Below are 19,295 nucleotides of genomic sequence, written 5' to 3'. Positions count from 1 at the left end.
AATCAAGTCTTCTGAAAATCACTATGTGCTCTTGTTCAGTAATTTTCCTGCCCTACTAATAGTCTATATATGTTTTACTTATAACTTTCCAGTGACTCTTGCAGAAGAAAATGGCCTTTCTTTCAAGATTTGCAAGCTCTTGCCCCATCCTTTCCAGAGGAACAGTGGCAAATTATGCAGCTATTTGACTGCAATTTCCTTGTTTGACCATAATGTCAGCTAATCTTCCATCAGACAGGTCCCTTTTGGGGTACAGACAAATACCTCCAAGGCATTTGTTTTGGAACACACACCTGTATGTGTGTGTGTCCAAGACAAAAAAGCAGAGGAGGCGTAACTTATTTTAGATATTATTTTCCCTACACTAGCTTTACATGGCATTTTCCCATAGAGGTCTCTGGATTTCTTTTGTGTCTGTCTACGTAGTAATTGCCAGTTTCCCCATATATTGGCATATTCTGCTGTGCCTGGGCTTCAGCTTTCCTGAATTTGTTAAATCTAGTTCTCCTTTTGAGCATCTTACATTTGGGTATCATGCTTCTCACTCCAGGTAGCCTCACCAATATTTCTAGCTATGAATTCTCTGGCAAAATTAAAGAGGATTAGGTTTTTTTTAAATTTATCTTCTACTTTCAAAATTATTGCTCTATATAGCTTCTTTTTCTAATTACTTCTCATCTCTTTCCTACCAAGTATGAGCTTAGATGCTTGTCCTAGTTTGCAAATCTGTTTTTTAGTTTTTCAACCTACTCAGTGTGTTTTTCATGTAGCGTTTGTTTTCAGCTTTACCTTTCTACCTAGCAACAGTCTAATTTCTTGTCATGGACCCCATAAAACTGGATTCCTATCAGAAATAAAATATATCTCTATTACAGATTATTTTTTTAAATGCTTGTAAACAATTGTTTTAGTAATGGCTATGGAAATTCAATAACATTGAATTTGGATTCTTATTTTCAGGTTTACATCTTAGGAAAAACAGACTTGTCACCTTTTCAAGCTAAACATGCTGCATTATAGTCATAAAGCACAGGGATTTGGTAGGAACATTTATTTGGGTTGTTATCCAGACTTTTAAGTTAAATAGCCAGTGTAGCTTTGAAATTCATGAGGCAGTTGTTCAGCAACTGGCCACATCTCCTTGCTGTGGGAAGCTCCATCTGGAGATGACAAACTCCAGGAAGGCTGTCCTGTATTGGGCCAGGGCTCTGCCTTGCACAGGAAGCTCTGTGTGACAGCAATGTGTCCTTGATGCATTCTCCTGGGCTGCAGGACTTTGCAGCTCAAGGACTCTCTAAACCAGAGGTGGTATTTTTGTGATGAGCAGCCTTTTCTGTTTAGGATAGAGCAGTCAGTTCAATGTGATTATTTATGAATTATTAAAATACATTTCTAAAACTTGCTATGAGTTGTTCTTATTAAGTCTGCAGTGCTTGTGGCACTAGGAGTATGTATGGCCACTGGAGCCAACAGGAGTGAATGCTGGGAGGGAAAAGGGTATTGGAAGTGGAGGAAGATCTTGTGTGAGGTGAATTCAAAACCAGAAATAACCAAAGCTGTGCATTTGATGACAGCAAACAGGATGACTAATGGTTTTGCAGACTGTAGTGAATATTTGCAGCGTTCAGTGAGTATTTGTCATGAGCAAAGTAAACCTGGGTTCAGTGACTGGGCCTGCAAGGAGGGCAGTGTTGAAAGAGACAGGAGGGCAGGTAGTTGTGCTAGGTTTTTTCCTTATCTGATGTATTTCTGTTTGCACAATTACACAAACAAGAGCAGGAACAAATTCAGCACATTTGGGGATTTAGAATGAGACAATTTCATTCTGCCATTTCAGGTTTCTCAGATGGTGATTGGGGGGCGACTGGTGGTCCTTAGCCCATGCAAAGAAGGAAAAGGAATGGGGAAAACAAGATTATTTGCTCTCATAATTAAAAACATTAAAAAAGAAAATCATTAAACACTAAGTCAGTGCTGCTGTTCCAAATCATCACCTTGGCTTCAGATTTTATGTGAAAGCAATTGATTATCTAGCTGTTGCAGTTCTCTTTTAAAGTGTCTTTGAGCAGTGCCATTTTGTTCCTTACCTTGAAGATGTCCTAGATTTTTCTGTCATGAGCTCTGGTGGAGTCAGTTTTGTGTTTTTTGCTAATGGGTTGGTCTTTTATTATTCTGCCCTTACTGTTATCTGTGCTGGATGTTCATGCAATGGAGACACAAACTATACTTTTTTCATAGGGACCAAACAGGAGTGTGAAGAAAAAGTAATAAAAAGTCCAGAGAGGGTAGCTTTTTTCAGGCACAGAAAATGTTGTCTTGCTTCCTAAATGTAAATACTCCTTTTTTTCAAGTTTGCACAAAGGATGTTTTTCCCCAAATACATGACAGCTCTTTTAAGATGCTCTGGTGCTGTATGCTGCTGTTCTTTTACTTCTAGATACTGGGGATGCCTGTTTATGTTGCCTGTCTCTTATTTGCTCTTTGATCTTTGTTCACTTTCCCTTGTGGCTTATATCGTGTTATTTTGCTGTAAAAATAATCTATTTAACTTTTACTTTTTGATGCATGGAAACTGATGCTTTTGTCACACTTCTCTGTACCATTACTGCTTTCCTCTTTGTTTGGTGAGTTCTCTTGTGGGTATTTGTGTAGATGTAGATGTAGATCAGGCTTATATTATGACAACGAATCTTTATTATCAGATGCTGTGTTTGAATCTAACAGCTGCTATTTAATGAATATTTTTTGAGCCCCATGTCAAACTTAGTGATGTTTTTATTGCATGTGGCATCCCAGCCAGTGCTCTCAGAGTCTCACTTTTTTTTCCTGTCACTGCTGTATATTCATTGCTGCCACACCTGACTCTTGTGAGTCTGTCAAATATTTGCCTCCTTCAGCTATGAAACCAGAACCCTGTTCTCCCACGGTGAGGTCTTATTCATCTAAGGGGAGATAGAAAGGTATTTAGCCAAAAGCACTATACCCCAGGGGTACAAGGGTACCCAAAGGGTAATCAGTATGACATGGTGGGATGTAAATTTGGACCTTTCTTTTACCATAAGTCATCCCCTCTTGCCTTTGATTTCAGAGTAAAGTTGTCTTAGGAATTGGTACCATATGAATCTGGGGATCTTTTCTGCTGGCAGCTTTCAAACCTTTGAAGCAAAGAGGCTTAGACTTTAGCCTCTTTGCATTTTGAAAGCATTACAATTTAGAGGAAGATGTTTGGCCTGGACAATTATTGATTTCTATTTTATTCTTCAAACTACAAGCACAGAATTGCAGGATGGCAGGGAACAGGACCAGAAGAGCCCTTGAGAGCCAGCTGGCAGAGCCAGCACCAGGCAGTACACTGGACAATTTACAGTTGCTGAAAATATTAATCAGTGCTGTTAAACATTCTTCTGTAATATGCCAAATATATCAGGAGTGAGTTTAAGAGAGATTTGTCAGGGGTTGCTCCTCAGGGAGACTGTGAGCTGAATTACATCTCTTTGTGGATATGCTGACCCATAGTTGACTGTTTCTGATTTACACCCTGTAATTCTCTTTGACTTGCAAGTATTTCTGGAACAGAGGTGAGTGAAAAAGTCTCTGAACAATTATTTACCATTCGGGATAGGAATAGTGATAGGCTCTTTCTGTCCTAAGAGTGTTTGGTTCCCCTTCCTTCAGCAGCAACGCAGCTGCAGATATGCTGCTGAAATACAGCTACACAGGTTTGTATTTATAGCACATGCCAATCTTCTACTGAGGTGTCTGCTTTTTTTCTCTTGGACCTCATTCTTTTTTAGCTGCACTTCACCCTTTAGCCTGTTTTAGAGGCTGCCTCTGGCTTTAACTTCTGTCTGGACTGAAGAAGCAATTTGTCGACATGCAGATGAGGAGCCAAGATTAATCCAATACTTATTTTGACAGAGATATATAACCCATAAATGCATTATACAGTCTAAAAACAACCTGCCTGAGCAATTAGCTCAGTAATCAGACATTTTAAAACAGTGGCAGAGGAGCAGAGCTATGAATTATGATGCATAATGATTTATTTTATTTAATAGAAAAGCATGCAGAATTTTAATTACAATCAGGAGATTTTACGTTTGCTGCAAGTACTTATATGGGTTGCTAATGTGACAACCGTGGTATGACAAGGAGGGACCACACAAGGTGAGACTTGAAAACTGGCAGATAGGAATACAGAGACCATTTCAGGCCAGCGAGAGAACACATTTCTGAAATGAATATGTGACAAGAGGGAAGTATTGGATTTCTGTGTGAGGAGCTGACAAGTCAGACAAACAGCAGCCATATATTATCTGTGATGGTGAAAAGATCACATCACTTATAACCTTTGAAGCAACAGGAAAACTGAACGCAACATCATTTTATAATGATCTAAGAGAGAGCCTTCTCTTTTTTTTCCCTCCCTGGTTATATATAGCTGTTAGAGAGAGCCCTGCTGAGTGGAAAATGGAGCATATGATCAAGGGCAGTCCAGTGAGTCAATTTACTGACTAATACTGTAGATTATCATGTCAAATATATAGCACCCACAGTATGAGCAATAATGAAGCCTAGTTTATTTCTTTCCTGTAAATTGAAATGAAGATGTGATTGGAATTGTCACACCTTGGATATATGAGCCAGATTCTCCTAATCATCCAAAACCAATTGCCTTATTCGTTATAGTGACATTTATTTTAGGACCCATTCCAAAATTGGCAAGCTGAAACCATCTATTTAAATGTGTCAAACACGTTTAAAATATCCTCTAGACCACTGTCCCCTCAGGTGATGGTTCAATGGTCTCACACTTTGAAATACCTGCTCCCTTCAGACCCAAAGAAGGGATAACTCAGCCTTTCATCCTGTGGGAAGAAATCATTCAACACAGCACCATGAAGAGACACTCTAAATGAACTCCAGTATCAGCAGTAAAAAGCTGTGAAGCAAACAGGGCAAAACGCTCATGGAAACCCCAAATGGCCATTGAAGGGAGCCTTTCCTTGCCTTGTTTTCTATTTTCCTGTTTCTCAGAGTGTCAGTGAGCAATTATGAGGGGGATATTGCTGATATTGTGCAGTCTCCTTGGGCCAAACTGAACACTGCCTGAAGAGAAGGTACAGTTAAGCAACCTGATAAAAATTCCACTCCAAACAGAAGGAGTTAATTTTAATTTAGCTGTACAATACCAGACTTCTTGTATTTTACTGATGTCAAAGCTCCATGTGAAAGTCTGATTGCCTTTGGGTCAAAATTCGAGCATGAGCAAAAGCGTAGGGAATCAACATTTGAATTGCAAATCACTGCCATTCACTGCCATTCCTTCAGGGTTAAGAATTATAATCAATGTTATTGATTTCTAAAGTCCTTTGTCTAAGAATAAAGATGAGTAACTGAAGAGACATTTACTAACTGCTTGCTAACAGTAAGTCACAAAACCCAAATATTGCATGTCTGTTAAGTATAATTTCCTGAAACTGGTGAGTAGACTTTTACAGAAATTAGCACAGTGTTATAAATTTAGCACATATAAGGAAAAGCAGATGGTACTGCTGTGATTGGACATGTCATTGGAGTATTCCAGAGCATGCCAAGTCTTTAATCTATTACTATTTGCATATACTGCCACATTACTCAGTTTTCAGTAGACTAGGACAACATGTGCTATGCACAAACAACAACTCTTTCTTTCTGAGTTTTAAACTTAGAATAAAAATGAAATTCCATTTGCTGGTTTTGCAGCACTCGTGATCACTTTCCAAAGCCTCCAAAAGGTTCATGCTGCACGTTCTGGGCAGTCAGAACACAGTCACATTGCCGTGTTACATGGGCCCACACACTCAGTGATGTTCAGCTTTCTGTGCCTGCAATGGGACAGGCTGTGTGTCATGAACAGAAGATCAAATGAGGAGCATCATATTTCAAAATGCTTTATGGTATGGGAAACTCTTTGAGCAATTATCAGCTCAGTGGATACCCAAAAGCAGAAGGTTTTAATAGAAAAGAAAAGAAAAGAAAAGAAAAGAAAAGAAAAGAAAAGAAAAGAAAAGAAAAGAAAAGAAAAGAAAAGAAAAGAAAAGAAAAGAAAAGAAAAGAAAAGAAAAGAAAAGAAAAGAAAAGAAAAGAAAAGAAAAGAAAAGAAAAGAAAAGAAAAGAAAAGAAAAGAAAAGAAAAGAAAAGAAAAGAAAAGGAAACCTATTTCCTGGCTATTCTTCAAAAATAGAACAACACCTCTCAGTTTAAAGGTGGTCTTGGCAAGGTGGAGTTCTACTTTTATGGCTTGCCTTTTCTTTGGAGGAAGATAATTTAGATGCAAAAAGCAGAAAGGGCCAGAGCACATAGGACTTAAGGAAGGAACTGAATTTTGCAAGCAGAAGGTATAGACCACATATAAGGAAAAGAGTGAGGATGAAAGCATCAAAGAGGAGGTGGGCAAAAACGGGTCTGGGAATTAGTGGGGCAAAATGTGTGATAGAAAAAAAAGTTAAAAAGGAGTTAAGAAGAGAAGAGACAGTTGCAGAAATAAGACAACAGGGAAGCAGAAGACCAGGAGTAGATATCAAACTGCCTGTGTTTCACATTAGGGTTTCTAAGACCCCATTCATATTTCTAGCTCAGAGGACAACAAATCAGTTTAATGCCCACCTACTGTAACTGCACAGCGTGTGTGATATCCTCCTGTGCAGTACTTAGGTTGTCACCAAACACCTCATCTTGTCTGGTCTGGGCAGAATGCTCCTGCCTGGTGCTCATGATGCTCTTGGATGTTCAGTGAAGAAGAAACCTGTGCTGCATGGTCTCCCTTTCTCTCAGGGGGCTCTTGCTTTGCTTCATTCCTTGGCCTATTGGTATATTTTCTGAATGCAATCCTTCCTCTGGTGTCATCCCTTCTCAAAGGTGGAACCTCAAGGTCAGGAGGTTGTAGGCAGTCAGGGTGAGTCCTGACCTCTTCCATGTACCTAATGACAGGCTTCTCCAGGGCTCTGGCACTGCAAACACTGGTTTAGAATTACTCCAGGACATAAAAGATGAAATATACAACATGAACATCTCAGGAAGATGACTGGTATAGCAACCTTTTATTTTTGTGTTATTCTTGTGCGCTCTTTTAGATAAATTGATTGGGCATTTCTTCTCCTGTTTTCCTTGATATTCTTGAACAAAACTTGAGTTCACATAAGTATCTGAGATTTTCTCCCAAGAATACCTCTTCCAGTGCTATAGACATTCTTCCACATTTCATCTGTGTGTACCTCTCAGTACTGACTTTTCTCATACACAGTTAAATCTCTTGTTTCAGGTTATCCTTTTATCAGTGTTGCCAAGTAATAAAAGGCCATCACCAGGAGATCTGTTGCTTAGCTACTGGCCTGGGCAGATGGTCCTTCTGGAGAAATGCCAGCACCCCACCAAAGAGCCTGTTTATGGACAGAGAAGGAAGGTTTAATGGCCCTTGCCCATGTGTTCTGTATCCTGCTCCTCAGAACTACTGTGGGGGAAAAGCTAGCATAAAAGTTAGCATTTTGAGAAGTTACTCAAAATTAATAATTAATAAATGCTCTGAAGAGTGCTTCTAATCTTAAAATGGAATAAAAACATTCTCACTAGGTGAGATATGCCACTAACTAATGCCTTCAGGGAACACATTAGAGGACTAGATTAAGTAGATGCCCACATCCATATGTAGGTACAAATATCTTCATGGACAGGTGCATGCAGACTGTGTGAGTGTGTACACTCTTGTGTCTCTGTGTGTGTATAATACAGCAAAAGAAAACCTATCAAACCCATTTTAAATGAAATATTATTTAATTTCCACTATATGCATACTTCCAATGACCTTGTAGAAGTTGTGGATTTATTACTTACCAGATGAGAAAAAAACCACCCCAACAATTCTGTGTAGAGATTGCACTGTCAAGTTGCTATAGCATTGAGTGTCATCAATTTTTACCTCATCATGAATGTTCATTTTCCTGAGAATAAATAATATCAGAATTTTATAGAGCAATCCTCATAGAAGCAAATAAAAATGAAAATACAGAAGTCTATATGTCTACATGTGTAGTAAATGTCTAATACATTCAAGCAGTCAAGATGTTTCTAAGATGCAAAATTTAATTTTGTAAACAAGTTTGAAGGGCAGATAGCAGGCAAATATTTTGTTTAACTCAATGATGCTTTGGACCTATGTAAGAATAGCTAGAGAAATCTAGACTGAGATCTTGACTAACAACGAGAACTAAGTGATATGGAAAGCCAGAAAGGGTAACTTGTGTAATAGAAGATAAGAAAATAAAATCAACCCCAAAACATTATTTATTGGAAGCCTGGTATTAAGAACTGATAACTGGAAAAGAAAGGCTTGTCCCTTCTGGAACAAAAACCACTCAAACCCAAAACCAAGGAAACAAACAAAAAAAACCCCATAACCTTCCCCCCTAAATTTATAAAATTTGCATGTGAACACTTTAAGATTATTCAAATATTCTTGACTATTTTTAGATACAGAATTTAAATTACTAAAGTAATTTGCAATATTTAATTCATTTTGTTCAGTATTTGCATAAATTAAATGCATGAATGTCTGAGAAAGCCCTGGTAAACTCTGTCTGCATTTGCTGGGATTTGTTCTGGGTGTTTGTTGTAGAAAATGGCTTGGAGGAGAGAATCCACAACCAGAGAGGCAAAAAGCCTTTTCCTCTTCCTTCCCTTTGCCCATCCCCTTCCTTTGCCCCTTCCTGGTACCAAGCAGGAGACCTCAGCAAGGAGTGCAGATACCACAGGTCCCAGCACTTCATCCCCATCCCTGGCCCAGGCAGGGAGGACGGTGCCTACAGGGTGGGCTGCAGATCAGCCCCAAGAAGTGGGGAAGCTGAGACAATCAAAACCTGAGCCGTAAAACACCCCCAGCAATATACTGTTCTAGAGGGTAATCTGCATTACTCCAGTCATGGGTGCTGTTTATGGGCCCTGTATGGCCTTTTTTTCTTTTTTAATTTTGGCTGACTGGCTAATGAGGTACTCTGAAATGGCACAGCCAAGGCACAGGAATGGTCTAGCAAAGTCTCCTAGGACAATTACAGTTAAGGCAAAGGCCACTGAGAAATTTCACAAAGGTGTGATAAAAATCATCATCCCCAAAGTATCTAAATCTGCTTTGAGAAAAGGACCAGAGAACCTGATGTGAAAAATCCTGTGGAGTACGATGCTGAGATATTCCTGTCTGTGACTGGGGTATTTGAGCGTGGGTGCCCCACATGTTGTGGTGGCAGTTCCCCCACACCTGTCACACACCTGGGGACACTGTGTGCCCTTGTCCTGTGACTCTGGCCCTGCAGCAGGTTTCAGGGAGGGGGAGCACTTAAGGCTGAGGCTTGGGCTTGAAGACTGCTGCAAGGGGGCAGGTGAGAGTCTGCACATCTCTCCTGAGGCAGACATCCTGCAGAAAGCAAGAGAAAATGGAGTAAGTGAATTTTAGGTACATTTCCATTGATGTTTTAGGTTTTTGATCTTCCAAAAATTTTAACAAATGTAGTCTTGCTTTACATTGTTTCGTTTGATGTGCCCATTAACAGATATTTCATGTTCTAGATGAAATAGTCACATATTTAAATGCCAGCTTTGTGTTTTACTCAGCCCTGCATGCCGACAGAATGAGCAGAAGTCAGTTGCCCTTTATCCAACGGATTTCTGGTCAGAGCAGATTATCCTTCAAATCTAGGTCACTAACATATCTTTGTCTGATGTAAAACAAAATAATTTGCCATCCCCACTGATATACTGGCCAACCTCTTTTTTTCTTTGGAGAGAGACTGGCAGAAGTTACCCAAGAGCAGTCAAATCTCCAGACTTTACTGTCCCAAGAGAATTTAATATCCACTCAAATTATACCTGTAAGACTCACAGATCATCATATGTGGGTATTTTAAGGCATTACTTTCATTTAAAATAAAGGGAAACCAAGAAATCAAGACTATGTCAGGAATCAATAAGCTATTTTTTTAGGAGGAATGACTCTATCATAACATTTATGATGTTTTGCAAAACAGTAGTTCATCTGGTTCTCCGTCCCCCAAAATTAACACATTAATTATATTATATATAAAAATTGAAATTGAATAAGAAGTTTTCATTAATTGTGTTTGCAAAATTTAGAGATTAAAGCCTTGCTTTACTAAAGAAAAAGGATTTTTTTTTTTAAGAAGCCAGTCACCCTTACTGATTGTATAATCCATATTATTAAAGTAATTCTTGAAAAATTTAGATTCTACTTAGAGATATTTCAAGCCAGGAAAACATTTTTGCTCACAACATGTTTAAATTATGTTACTCTTTCGGTTGGATAATGTTCAATTCCTACTTGAAAAGGGCGAAGCCGCATTAACTACTATTTCATTATTGCATTAGCAACAGTTCACTTGCTGTTCTTACAGACTGAGTAAGTAAATCACTCATGCTTCAGAGACTTTTCTGCTGTTTATTGGAAACAGGACATACTACTAAACACAGATTTCCAAAGCAAATCTAAATTCGTCCATTGGAAACCCTTACCAAAGACAACAATGGCCAATTTCTCTTCCATTAATTAAAATGTCTTTTTATAATACAAGGTCTGTTTTACTTAGATTCCATAAGGCATGAGGGTTCAAATGAGACCAAAAGCAAACCTCAGTGAGCAGGAAAATTGCTGTTAAGAGAGGCAGAAACAGGGTGAATGCCCCTGTCACATGCTGAATCATGGGTCCTGATGGAGTGTCATCTTGCAGTAGGATTGATCAGAGACTGTGTTTTTGATTAAATGTCTTGATGAATATTTAGGAGAAACAATGTTTAAACAAAATCCTGGGAAGTATTTGGTTTATACTTTGGGCAGGATTGAGGTGAGAAGGTGACAATTTTACATCACCTTCCGCTCCTCTGAAGTCTGGATTAAGGAGAAGTGGGAATGACATCTGGCATAGGTGAGCTGAGATCCAGAGCTTTTCAGGTGGTAAGAAATCAGAGAAGTTTGTTAGTATCCTGTGATATCATCTTCCAAACACAGCTTTTCTAAGATGAGGGGATCTCATTAATTTTCTTCTTCCTTATGCAAAAAAAAAGGCTTTTATCATCCTTGCTGCTCTTCTCTGTATTTTATCTACTTCCGCTATGTCTTCACTAGGTTTGAGTGACCAGAAATACCTCGTGTCCAAAAACTGATTGCACTGTGAGTAGATAAAATGGCAGAATGGCATTTAATGTTTTGTTTGCCCCTTGCCTGACTGCTGCTTAGCAGAAGACTAATGTTCTCAGAATCATCTATGTGGTAATTTCCCAAACTCCCACATGAGAAAAAAACCCAAAACCATTCTGAGCCCACTACCTTCTATGTATAATTAGGGTTGTCTTCTGCAATGCTTTACCTTGCACTTATAAACCCTGTATTTCATTTAGTGCCATTTTGTTACTTAGTCACTCAGCTTTTAGAAGCCTTCTGGAAAGCCTGGCTTAACTTTGTCTGCTTTGAATACTGTGTTTCACCTGTGTACCTTCCCTTGGCAACCTTTGTCCCAACTTATTTATAACTCAATTCCTTCTGAAGGGTTCTCACACAGATTCTCAGAGATCCCCTCCAGCGAATCCCCCAGTTATGAAATTGATCTTTTACTCCTAAACTCCATTACTGCCTTTTAGACTGTTAGTCTATGAAAAGACCTTCCCTCTCATCTCCTTACAATTGAATTGAATTGAATTGAATTGAATTTTGTAAGAGGCTTCTGTGAGGAACCAAAGGGGATTTGAAAGTCCAAATATGCTTCTCAGCTGAACTATCTTTGTCCACATACTCAATGACTCCTGAGAACTGAAACCATGTAAGCATGACTGTCTGCAAAACCACACCATGAATTATGTAAATATTGAGAGATGGGAGGTGTCTCAAAGTCATAAAGATGATTTAAGAATGAAATCCCAAAGGTATTTTGGTGTCCATTCCCTAATGATTCCATTTTGCATTCAAATCTGAATTGATTCTGGGTTTCTAACTTTGTGCTTATGAATACCAAAAGGAAAATTTCTCTGATGTTCTCTATCCTATACCTAAAATTAATCATCTATGTCCTTGAAATTTAATTAAACCAGATAGTCTTTTAAATAGTTTTTCCACCATATGTTGGAAAAAGAGTAGCAAAATTAAAAGAATAAATCACATCAGAGAGTAAATTAAATACACTGTTTGAAGCCAGCCTCTCTCTCATTTTCCTCATTGTTAAAACTGAGTCAATGCTGACAATAAGCATTTAAAAGTGGTGAGGACAAAGCACTTCAAAATGCATTGTACAGAAAGCTGTGCTTGGAAGGCACTGAATGGGTTAGATTTTCTGAAGTGTTTTCCCTATTTCTGATTGCTTTGGTATGAAACTACTAGTATGAAATACATTCCAGACCTGATGAAGTAGAAATAAAAGCTTTACAAAAATGAAAGATGAAAAACAAAAGCCATTTCAGAAGTATTACCCCCATTTATGTGTTGCTTACTGTAAAGCTAAGTCAAGAGACTTTAATGCCATCACTTTGTACAGCACAAAAAAATTACTAAATTCATAAAGGGTAATTAAAATTGAGAAAAATATGTAATTCTTGTTTGCTGGAAATTGTTTAAAGCCAATACCTAAGCCTGTTCATTTTGACATCGTAGGACAAGACACATAAATTTATGTCGTTGAAAAAACATCTATAGAAAGCATTTGCTCAAATCTCAGGAAATATAATTATCTTTCAAAGGACAAGTCTTCTAAAATACTTAGGGTGTGAACACCTGAAAGAAAACTATCAAAAGAACACTTTCATCTTGCTATTTATTTCTTTTCTGTTTCTCATACGAGCTTATGACCCTTTTCCCTATGCCTTAATCAAAGACAGATGGAGTTGTGACTCCATATTATGTAACACTTCATATCACTTTAGAAGAATAAAGTTAATAACTTCAGTGGCAGTGGATTCTGCCACTCCAGTTGATGTCCAGTGGCTTCTAGCTGCTCTTTGATTTTGGTTTTAAAATCTGTAAACACATAAATATTTTGGGATTTATGCAAGTGAGATCCTCTCCAGGTTAAAATTAATAAGTTTTAAGGGTGGTCTGATTAAAATAATGATAGAGATGTTTGAAAAAGTCATTTGGACTATTTTATCAGTGACTAAGCTAGTGAACAGCTTGAAGACTGTCAATGGATGAGTGTCCATGATAGATATGTCAGATGGTATGAACTGAATATGACCTTGAGAATGAAGAGTGACTCTGCAACCCCACCAGAAGGTACCAAGGTAAGTCACTCAGTAGCTCACCAACCCTCTAGGTTAAAGGAAGACATATCCACTACTTGAGGGAAAGCGCTTGAGGTCAGTTCTTCATCTCGCATTTTGAAATATAATTTTAAAAAAGTTTCTTTATCAAAGTGTATAATTTTTTTTTTTCTCTGTGGCTATTCCCCCAGGTCCTTTATATGTAACAGGATGTTGGAAGATTACTTGAAATGTCAAATTGTAGTTTTGTCATAAGATTATGGTGGTTTAAAGACAGATTTTTTAAATACATCCATAATGCTAAAGTAAATCAGATGGAGAATTTTATTGTTCCTGAGGCCAGATATCACCACATGGCTCATGATGGCAGTGTGTAGCATCAGTCCCCAGTGGAGCAGATTTGTCTGGGATACAGCTTTTTGGTATCATCCACCCCAGAGTGAGCTAACCCACAAGCAGCATGGACAATGAACTTCCAGCACATGGGCTGATTCCCCAGCTCCCCTCAGCAGCATGGAGGAAGCCTTTCTGTCCCCTCTGCTTCATTTTGTTTAGGGGCTCAAAGTGTCAAAAGGACACAAGCCCACTTCTGCAGTCTAATGGGAAAAGTATCCTCTTAGCACAGACGTGGGTCTTGATATGTCCAGGGTTTCATTGTTAACTTTCAACACTATTAGCCAGTTTCATTGGAAAGGGCAGAGATCTCACCACCCTGAGGTCTTTCAGGTGATGTCTGGTAAGGTAGGAGAGCTCTGATGGGGTCAGGTCTTGCCTGTGAGACCTGGCTGTGCTCAGAGTGTAGGCACATGCCAGACTGCAAAGCCCCTTCAGCTGCTGGGGGATTTTACTGTTAAAAATCCCATGGTGGTTATGGAGCTGTGGTATCTCCAGGGTTGGAGGTCAGGCTGTAAGGACTCTGGCTTTCCTTGCTTCTGATGGTACTTAAATGATCCCAACATCTACAGCTTAGGTGTCTCTAGTGCTGTGTTTGTGTAAATCCATAGTATCAGACAGTAACAAGTGGAAATGGCAACACAATGCTATATTATTAATTGGTTATTTAGTCTTTGAAAAAGGTTTTTCTGATGCAGGCTAAAAAACCCCTACATAAACACATATTTTTTTTGCAGCCAGCCAACAGCTCCATGTTGGGAAAACAGTAACATACTCATCCAGATATTTATCAGGGAGAAGGAGATTCAAATCTGCTGAAGCAGAGAGGGAAACTGAGCATGTATCACTCATACCCCTCATGAATGCTGTACCTCTTGTACCCAGGGTAAATAGCATCTACTGCAGTCCTAAATAAAAAACTAACATGGGGACTGGACACGCTTCCCTCTGGCTTTTGTGAGAAAGAAGTGACACAGACAATGGTCTGGGTGGGAAAAGCAGGGCTCTAGATCCCATTGGGACATAAGTGGCTTCTTACAGTTAAAATCTGGGTGCTAAATACCTAAAAGAATTTGATTTAAACATCCCTGTCCCTAATCTCAGGTGGCTTCCCGCTCAAGTTGCCACAGCGTAAGCTCAAAAGGAAGGCTGTGACACTGAAGATGAATTGCTCAGCCCCATGTGACAAAGCTGTGACCCACCAGGGCACAGTGGAAGTCAGGACTCTCCAAGCTTGTGTTGAGCTCAGTACTTTTTATTCTTACCACAGATCTCTCAGGAGCAACAGAAATTAAATTTTTAAAAAATGAATGAAGTACATATGGCAACACAGCTGCTGAAAATCTGTTACCCTTTTTAATCACCTCTCATGTCCTGGGCATGCATTTTATCATTCAAACTCAGTAAAATGAAAAACACTGAGAGGAAGGCATCTCCCTGTATTATTGGGGGACTTGGTAGTGTTATTAAGTCATTAAGTCATGCAAGAAAAGCCTTGCCTAATAAGGCTGTCCAGAACTTAGGCCTCAGTGGGTTCATCTTTAAAATACTTTACGTATATATAATCACTAGGACAAGCAGAGTTTTCAAAGGTACTGCAAACTGCAAATAATTAAAATTGAAAAAGGAGAGGACCATCCGTCTTTTTCTTACTGATGGTGAACTTTTGAAATGAAAAGGTTATAAGCCCTGGATAAGTGCTCAAACAGCCTTGCAATGACACAATGTCCCACCTGCTTATGGATACATTGTGGAAAAGTCCTTCAGGCTGAAGTGACAGGGTCTCCAATGCACTGTTTACGGCCCACCCTCCTTCCATAAACATTCAATGCCATAAGCAGTCAGAGAGACTATTTCTCATTTGGTAGCCTTGAATCACACTACTGGTTATTCACCTTTGCATGTCAACTCCAAGGTAAGGAGAGCAAGTTGGGTGATATATTTAATTCCAATGCTGAAGCTGGGGAGAGAGAAAAATGCAACTATTGAAAGAGGTTCTTCTGTGAAGGAGCAGTGATTTACATCCTGAATAGATGCAAATTATCCTCTCTTCCCACCCCCAAGTTCAGCCAATATAGTGATTATTCAATATCTTGCTGCTGTGATGCTTTTTTTTTCTTGGAGTTTTTGATGCTCTGTTAAGTTCAGAAGGCTGTGGTTTAGTAAGAGATATGAGGGAGTAGGATTGGGCTCCTTGTCAGCCCAAGAAGTGGTCATTTTCTGTCAACAGTGAAGCATCTGTCGGTCAAAGAAAAGGTCTTTAACTAGAACAAGCTCCTGAACTTGCAATTCATCCCTGCTGGAATGAAAAAGAATGGAGCTGCTTTGTCTGTTGGTTTTGAATCCTTCATGGAGAGCTGCCAGTGGCTGTTAACTTGTGTATTACTGTGCTGTCAGACAGGAGAAACTTCAGGCAGAATTTACCAGCATAGTCACAAGCCTTTCATCACACAGTTATTATAGTGATAAAGTTCCGTGGTAGTTACTCACCTCTCCGAAAACAAATATCACCCACTCAGACAAGAGTGAATGGATTTCTGCAGGGTGCTGCTACATTAGCTCATGCTACTGCACCTGACTCCCAGCTCCCACTAAATCCAGCTGCCCAGTGCACTTTGAAGTATTGATTGTCAGAGCACTCCTGTGAGCAAGGAGGGACCATGATCTACCCTTGTTTGTAGGTTTGAGATGGAGCTGTAAGGCTGCTGCTAGGTTGAACAATGGAAACACATTCCCATGAACTTGGGCCCCTGGATCTCTGGGTCATTCAGTTCAGCCCGGCTGGAGCAGACACCCTGCTACCAACATGACCGTGTTTCCTCCCCACAGAAAGCTCAAGGAGAGCAATGATAAACCTGTGGAGTCAAATCTCTTCCCTGTGGGGCTGGGATACAGCTTGATGCTCAGGGCACTTGATTTAGACATAGCTAGAAAAATTAAAGCTCCGATTCACAAACACTGGAAGTCACCTGATTTCCACATATTTTTACGTGGGTTTTAACTTCTTGTTTGTCTTTAAAACCCAGACCTTGTATCATTGCTTAACCAGGTGATCTGCTGAGGTACTTAGGAGGGTGCACCTCAGCTACTCAGCTATATGGTATGCTCTATAGACAGGTGATTGTGTGTCTTATTTGTCTTCTTTATCCTCTAGGAAGACGAAGTTGCTCGTGACAGTCGATTCAATTTCAGTGGCTATGGCATGGGCCACTGCCTCCAAGTCAAAGATGGCACAGCAGTCAAGGCTACACCACCCAACCCACCCCCAGTACCACCAAAGGATTCAGAGTCCATCAAAAAGAAGTTTGTTGACCGTGCAAAAAGGATTGATACAATATCCCGTGCTGCGTTCCCACTCGCCTTCCTCATTTTCAACATCTTTTACTGGATTACATACAAAATTATACGGCATGAGGACATTCACAAGAAATAGGCAACTCTGGTTCTCCAGGACTTCTTAGCCAAAGTGATCCACATGTAAATAAACAGTGAAATGTCTTTCTGTCATATGGACTAAGGACTTCTTCCCCACTCCCCCAGAACACTGGAGAAAAAATTAGCAAAGAGGAAAAGAAGTGTAGAAGGAAAAGTGATTCCATGACAAAATATGCTGTGAGACCAGTCAAGAGGCTCCCCCTATGTACTCCTAGTGTATTCTTCCAGATTCAGCATTGATCAGACACCTATAATTGGGGCCAAATTTTGCCCAGCTTTATCAGCAAGATCTTACCTTTCAGAACAATAGAGAATCAGAAAACAAACAATTCTCCTAAAACATCTATCAAGAGACTGTGGTGGCTACAGTACAGTGAGTTATAAGAGGACCAAAACTTTTCAGGGTAATGTTGCCTTTCTATTTGAAACAAGTCTACTGAGCTACATTCCATGACCATGCCTGTAGGTAGTGGTTTCACCAAGGAGTCCTTTTGTGGGTTGTAAATTATTTCTACTGATAGGGGAGAGGGAAAAAAAAAAGAAAAAAAAAAAAAAAAGATTTATACTTTACTATCCTTGTGGGTGTGCATTTTAATATTATCTTGCTTTACTAGAATTGTAATTTTGGGGTTGAACTTGTGCGTCGTGTGATTTATTTGATAGTTGACACTCCAAAACCAGTGAAACTGCCTGGTTTATTTCTGTTGGGAGACAGTGCACTTACTTAATTTTATTTCTGCTGATTTTACATGCAACTTGAGGTGCCAAACTGTATTTTACCTATTGTGCTACCCTGTACCACACTACTTAGTAAGAACTTGTTTCCTCAAAGGTGTAGCTCAGTTTAGCATTGAGTTTCTATTACCGCTCTCATTGTAGCTGCAGTCAATAGCTCTATAGGTAAACACAACTTGTTTACAGACCTCTAATTTATATCTTTACTCAAAGTGGCTATCATTTTAAATATCATTAATTAACCTAAGAATTTTAAAACTGTACTGTGATTTTCAGAACCTGTTACCTTTTGGTGCCAGATCTGCGTTATTCAAATCCTTGCTACATGTTTTAAAGTAGAAAATTTTAAAAAGTTAAAAAAAAAAAGAAGAAAAAAAAGATGGTATTTTTGCTTACATGGAAGAAGACAACCTGTAACATAAGAAGAGTAAAACATTAAAATTTTACACTTGCTGTAAAAGGGTTTATTAAAAAAAGGTATTTGTTCAATTTCAATAAAGCTAAATGTGGTACTAACATTTCTTCACTCTTTTCTTCATTTGCAGCAGCAGCAGCAGGGCTGTCCATGCCAGAGCCCAGCTTTTCCACTGCTCTGTCAGCAGAAAGGGTGAAAAGCAGCCTTCTGCTGACCTGACTTAGCATGCCAAAATCTGCTATCTATTCTGCAGCAAAGGGACTATTGCAGCCCCTGGGAGTACGTCAAAGAATGTGTCAGAAGCGTGGCTAGGATAGGATGGGAGCGTTTGTAGAACATTTGTATGTGCTGAGCCAGGCCTGGGGGAGGAGGGACACTGCTCCCCTCTCACAGCATCCTTGCACAGCAAGAAATACAACGCAGCCTCACATGTGCTGTGCCTGTCTTGAGGGTACCCTGAACTTTCTTCTGACTTTCTTACAGCTTCACCACTTGGGTGAGCTGAAGGCGATGCTGAGCTGGCCTATGCCAGGTGCTTCTTGTAGACATGGGAATGACCAATAGTTTAAAATCAAATTAAAAACTGCATTCAGTTTTCTGCCCTTCCCTTGTGAGGCTCAAATACACACCCTGTAGCTGCCCAGTACAGACATTTATTTCCCACTGTTCTAATGAGACGTGGTACTGAGACATACTGAATCCTCAGCACCTCTCACTCTGCTTTCACTCCTGGACCAGCTTCTGCTGAGAGGATACAGGTTCCACAGCCTGTCTGAGCCTGTATTTGTGTGTCTGTGTCTGTGTTCCCATCTCTCTCCACATGGCTGCCTGTAACTGCCAGGCTTTGTTCCTCCCCAGGAGAGGGGAGGGAATCTAGAGATCATGACAACTCTGATTCCTGAACAATAAATTAATGGCAAAAAGCCAGTCATGCATTTTATCTTCCCATACCCTCTTGAGCTCTGTAGATTCTTCTGTTGCTTACACTTCTAATGGAACTGGCAACATCACCTGCAACTCATCGAGACCG

At 39.5% G+C, this 19,295-nt stretch overlaps 1 protein-coding gene across 2 annotated transcripts in view; it reads left to right on the top strand.

Annotated features, from left to right (window-relative positions):
• The window catches only part of GLRA2 (glycine receptor alpha 2), a 123,195-nt gene extending 104,872 nt beyond the window's left edge, over window positions 1-18,323 (top strand). For both annotated transcript variants that reach the window (XM_069003311.1, XM_069003300.1), the window contains exon 9: window positions 16,835-18,323. In XM_069003311.1, the coding sequence (XP_068859412.1) occupies window positions 16,835-17,113 (279 nt within the window). In that variant the 3' untranslated portion in view covers window positions 17,114-18,323. The remainder of the gene's footprint in view (window positions 1-16,834) is intronic.
• The last annotated feature ends 972 nt before the right edge of the window (window positions 18,324-19,295 follow it).

Source organism: Aphelocoma coerulescens, chromosome 1 (genome assembly GCF_041296385.1).
Source record: "Aphelocoma coerulescens isolate FSJ_1873_10779 chromosome 1, UR_Acoe_1.0, whole genome shotgun sequence".
Lineage (NCBI taxonomy): Eukaryota > Metazoa > Chordata > Aves > Passeriformes > Corvidae > Aphelocoma > Aphelocoma coerulescens.
Note: the sequence above shows the minus strand (reverse complement) of the source record. Positions and strands in the feature narration are given on the sequence as shown.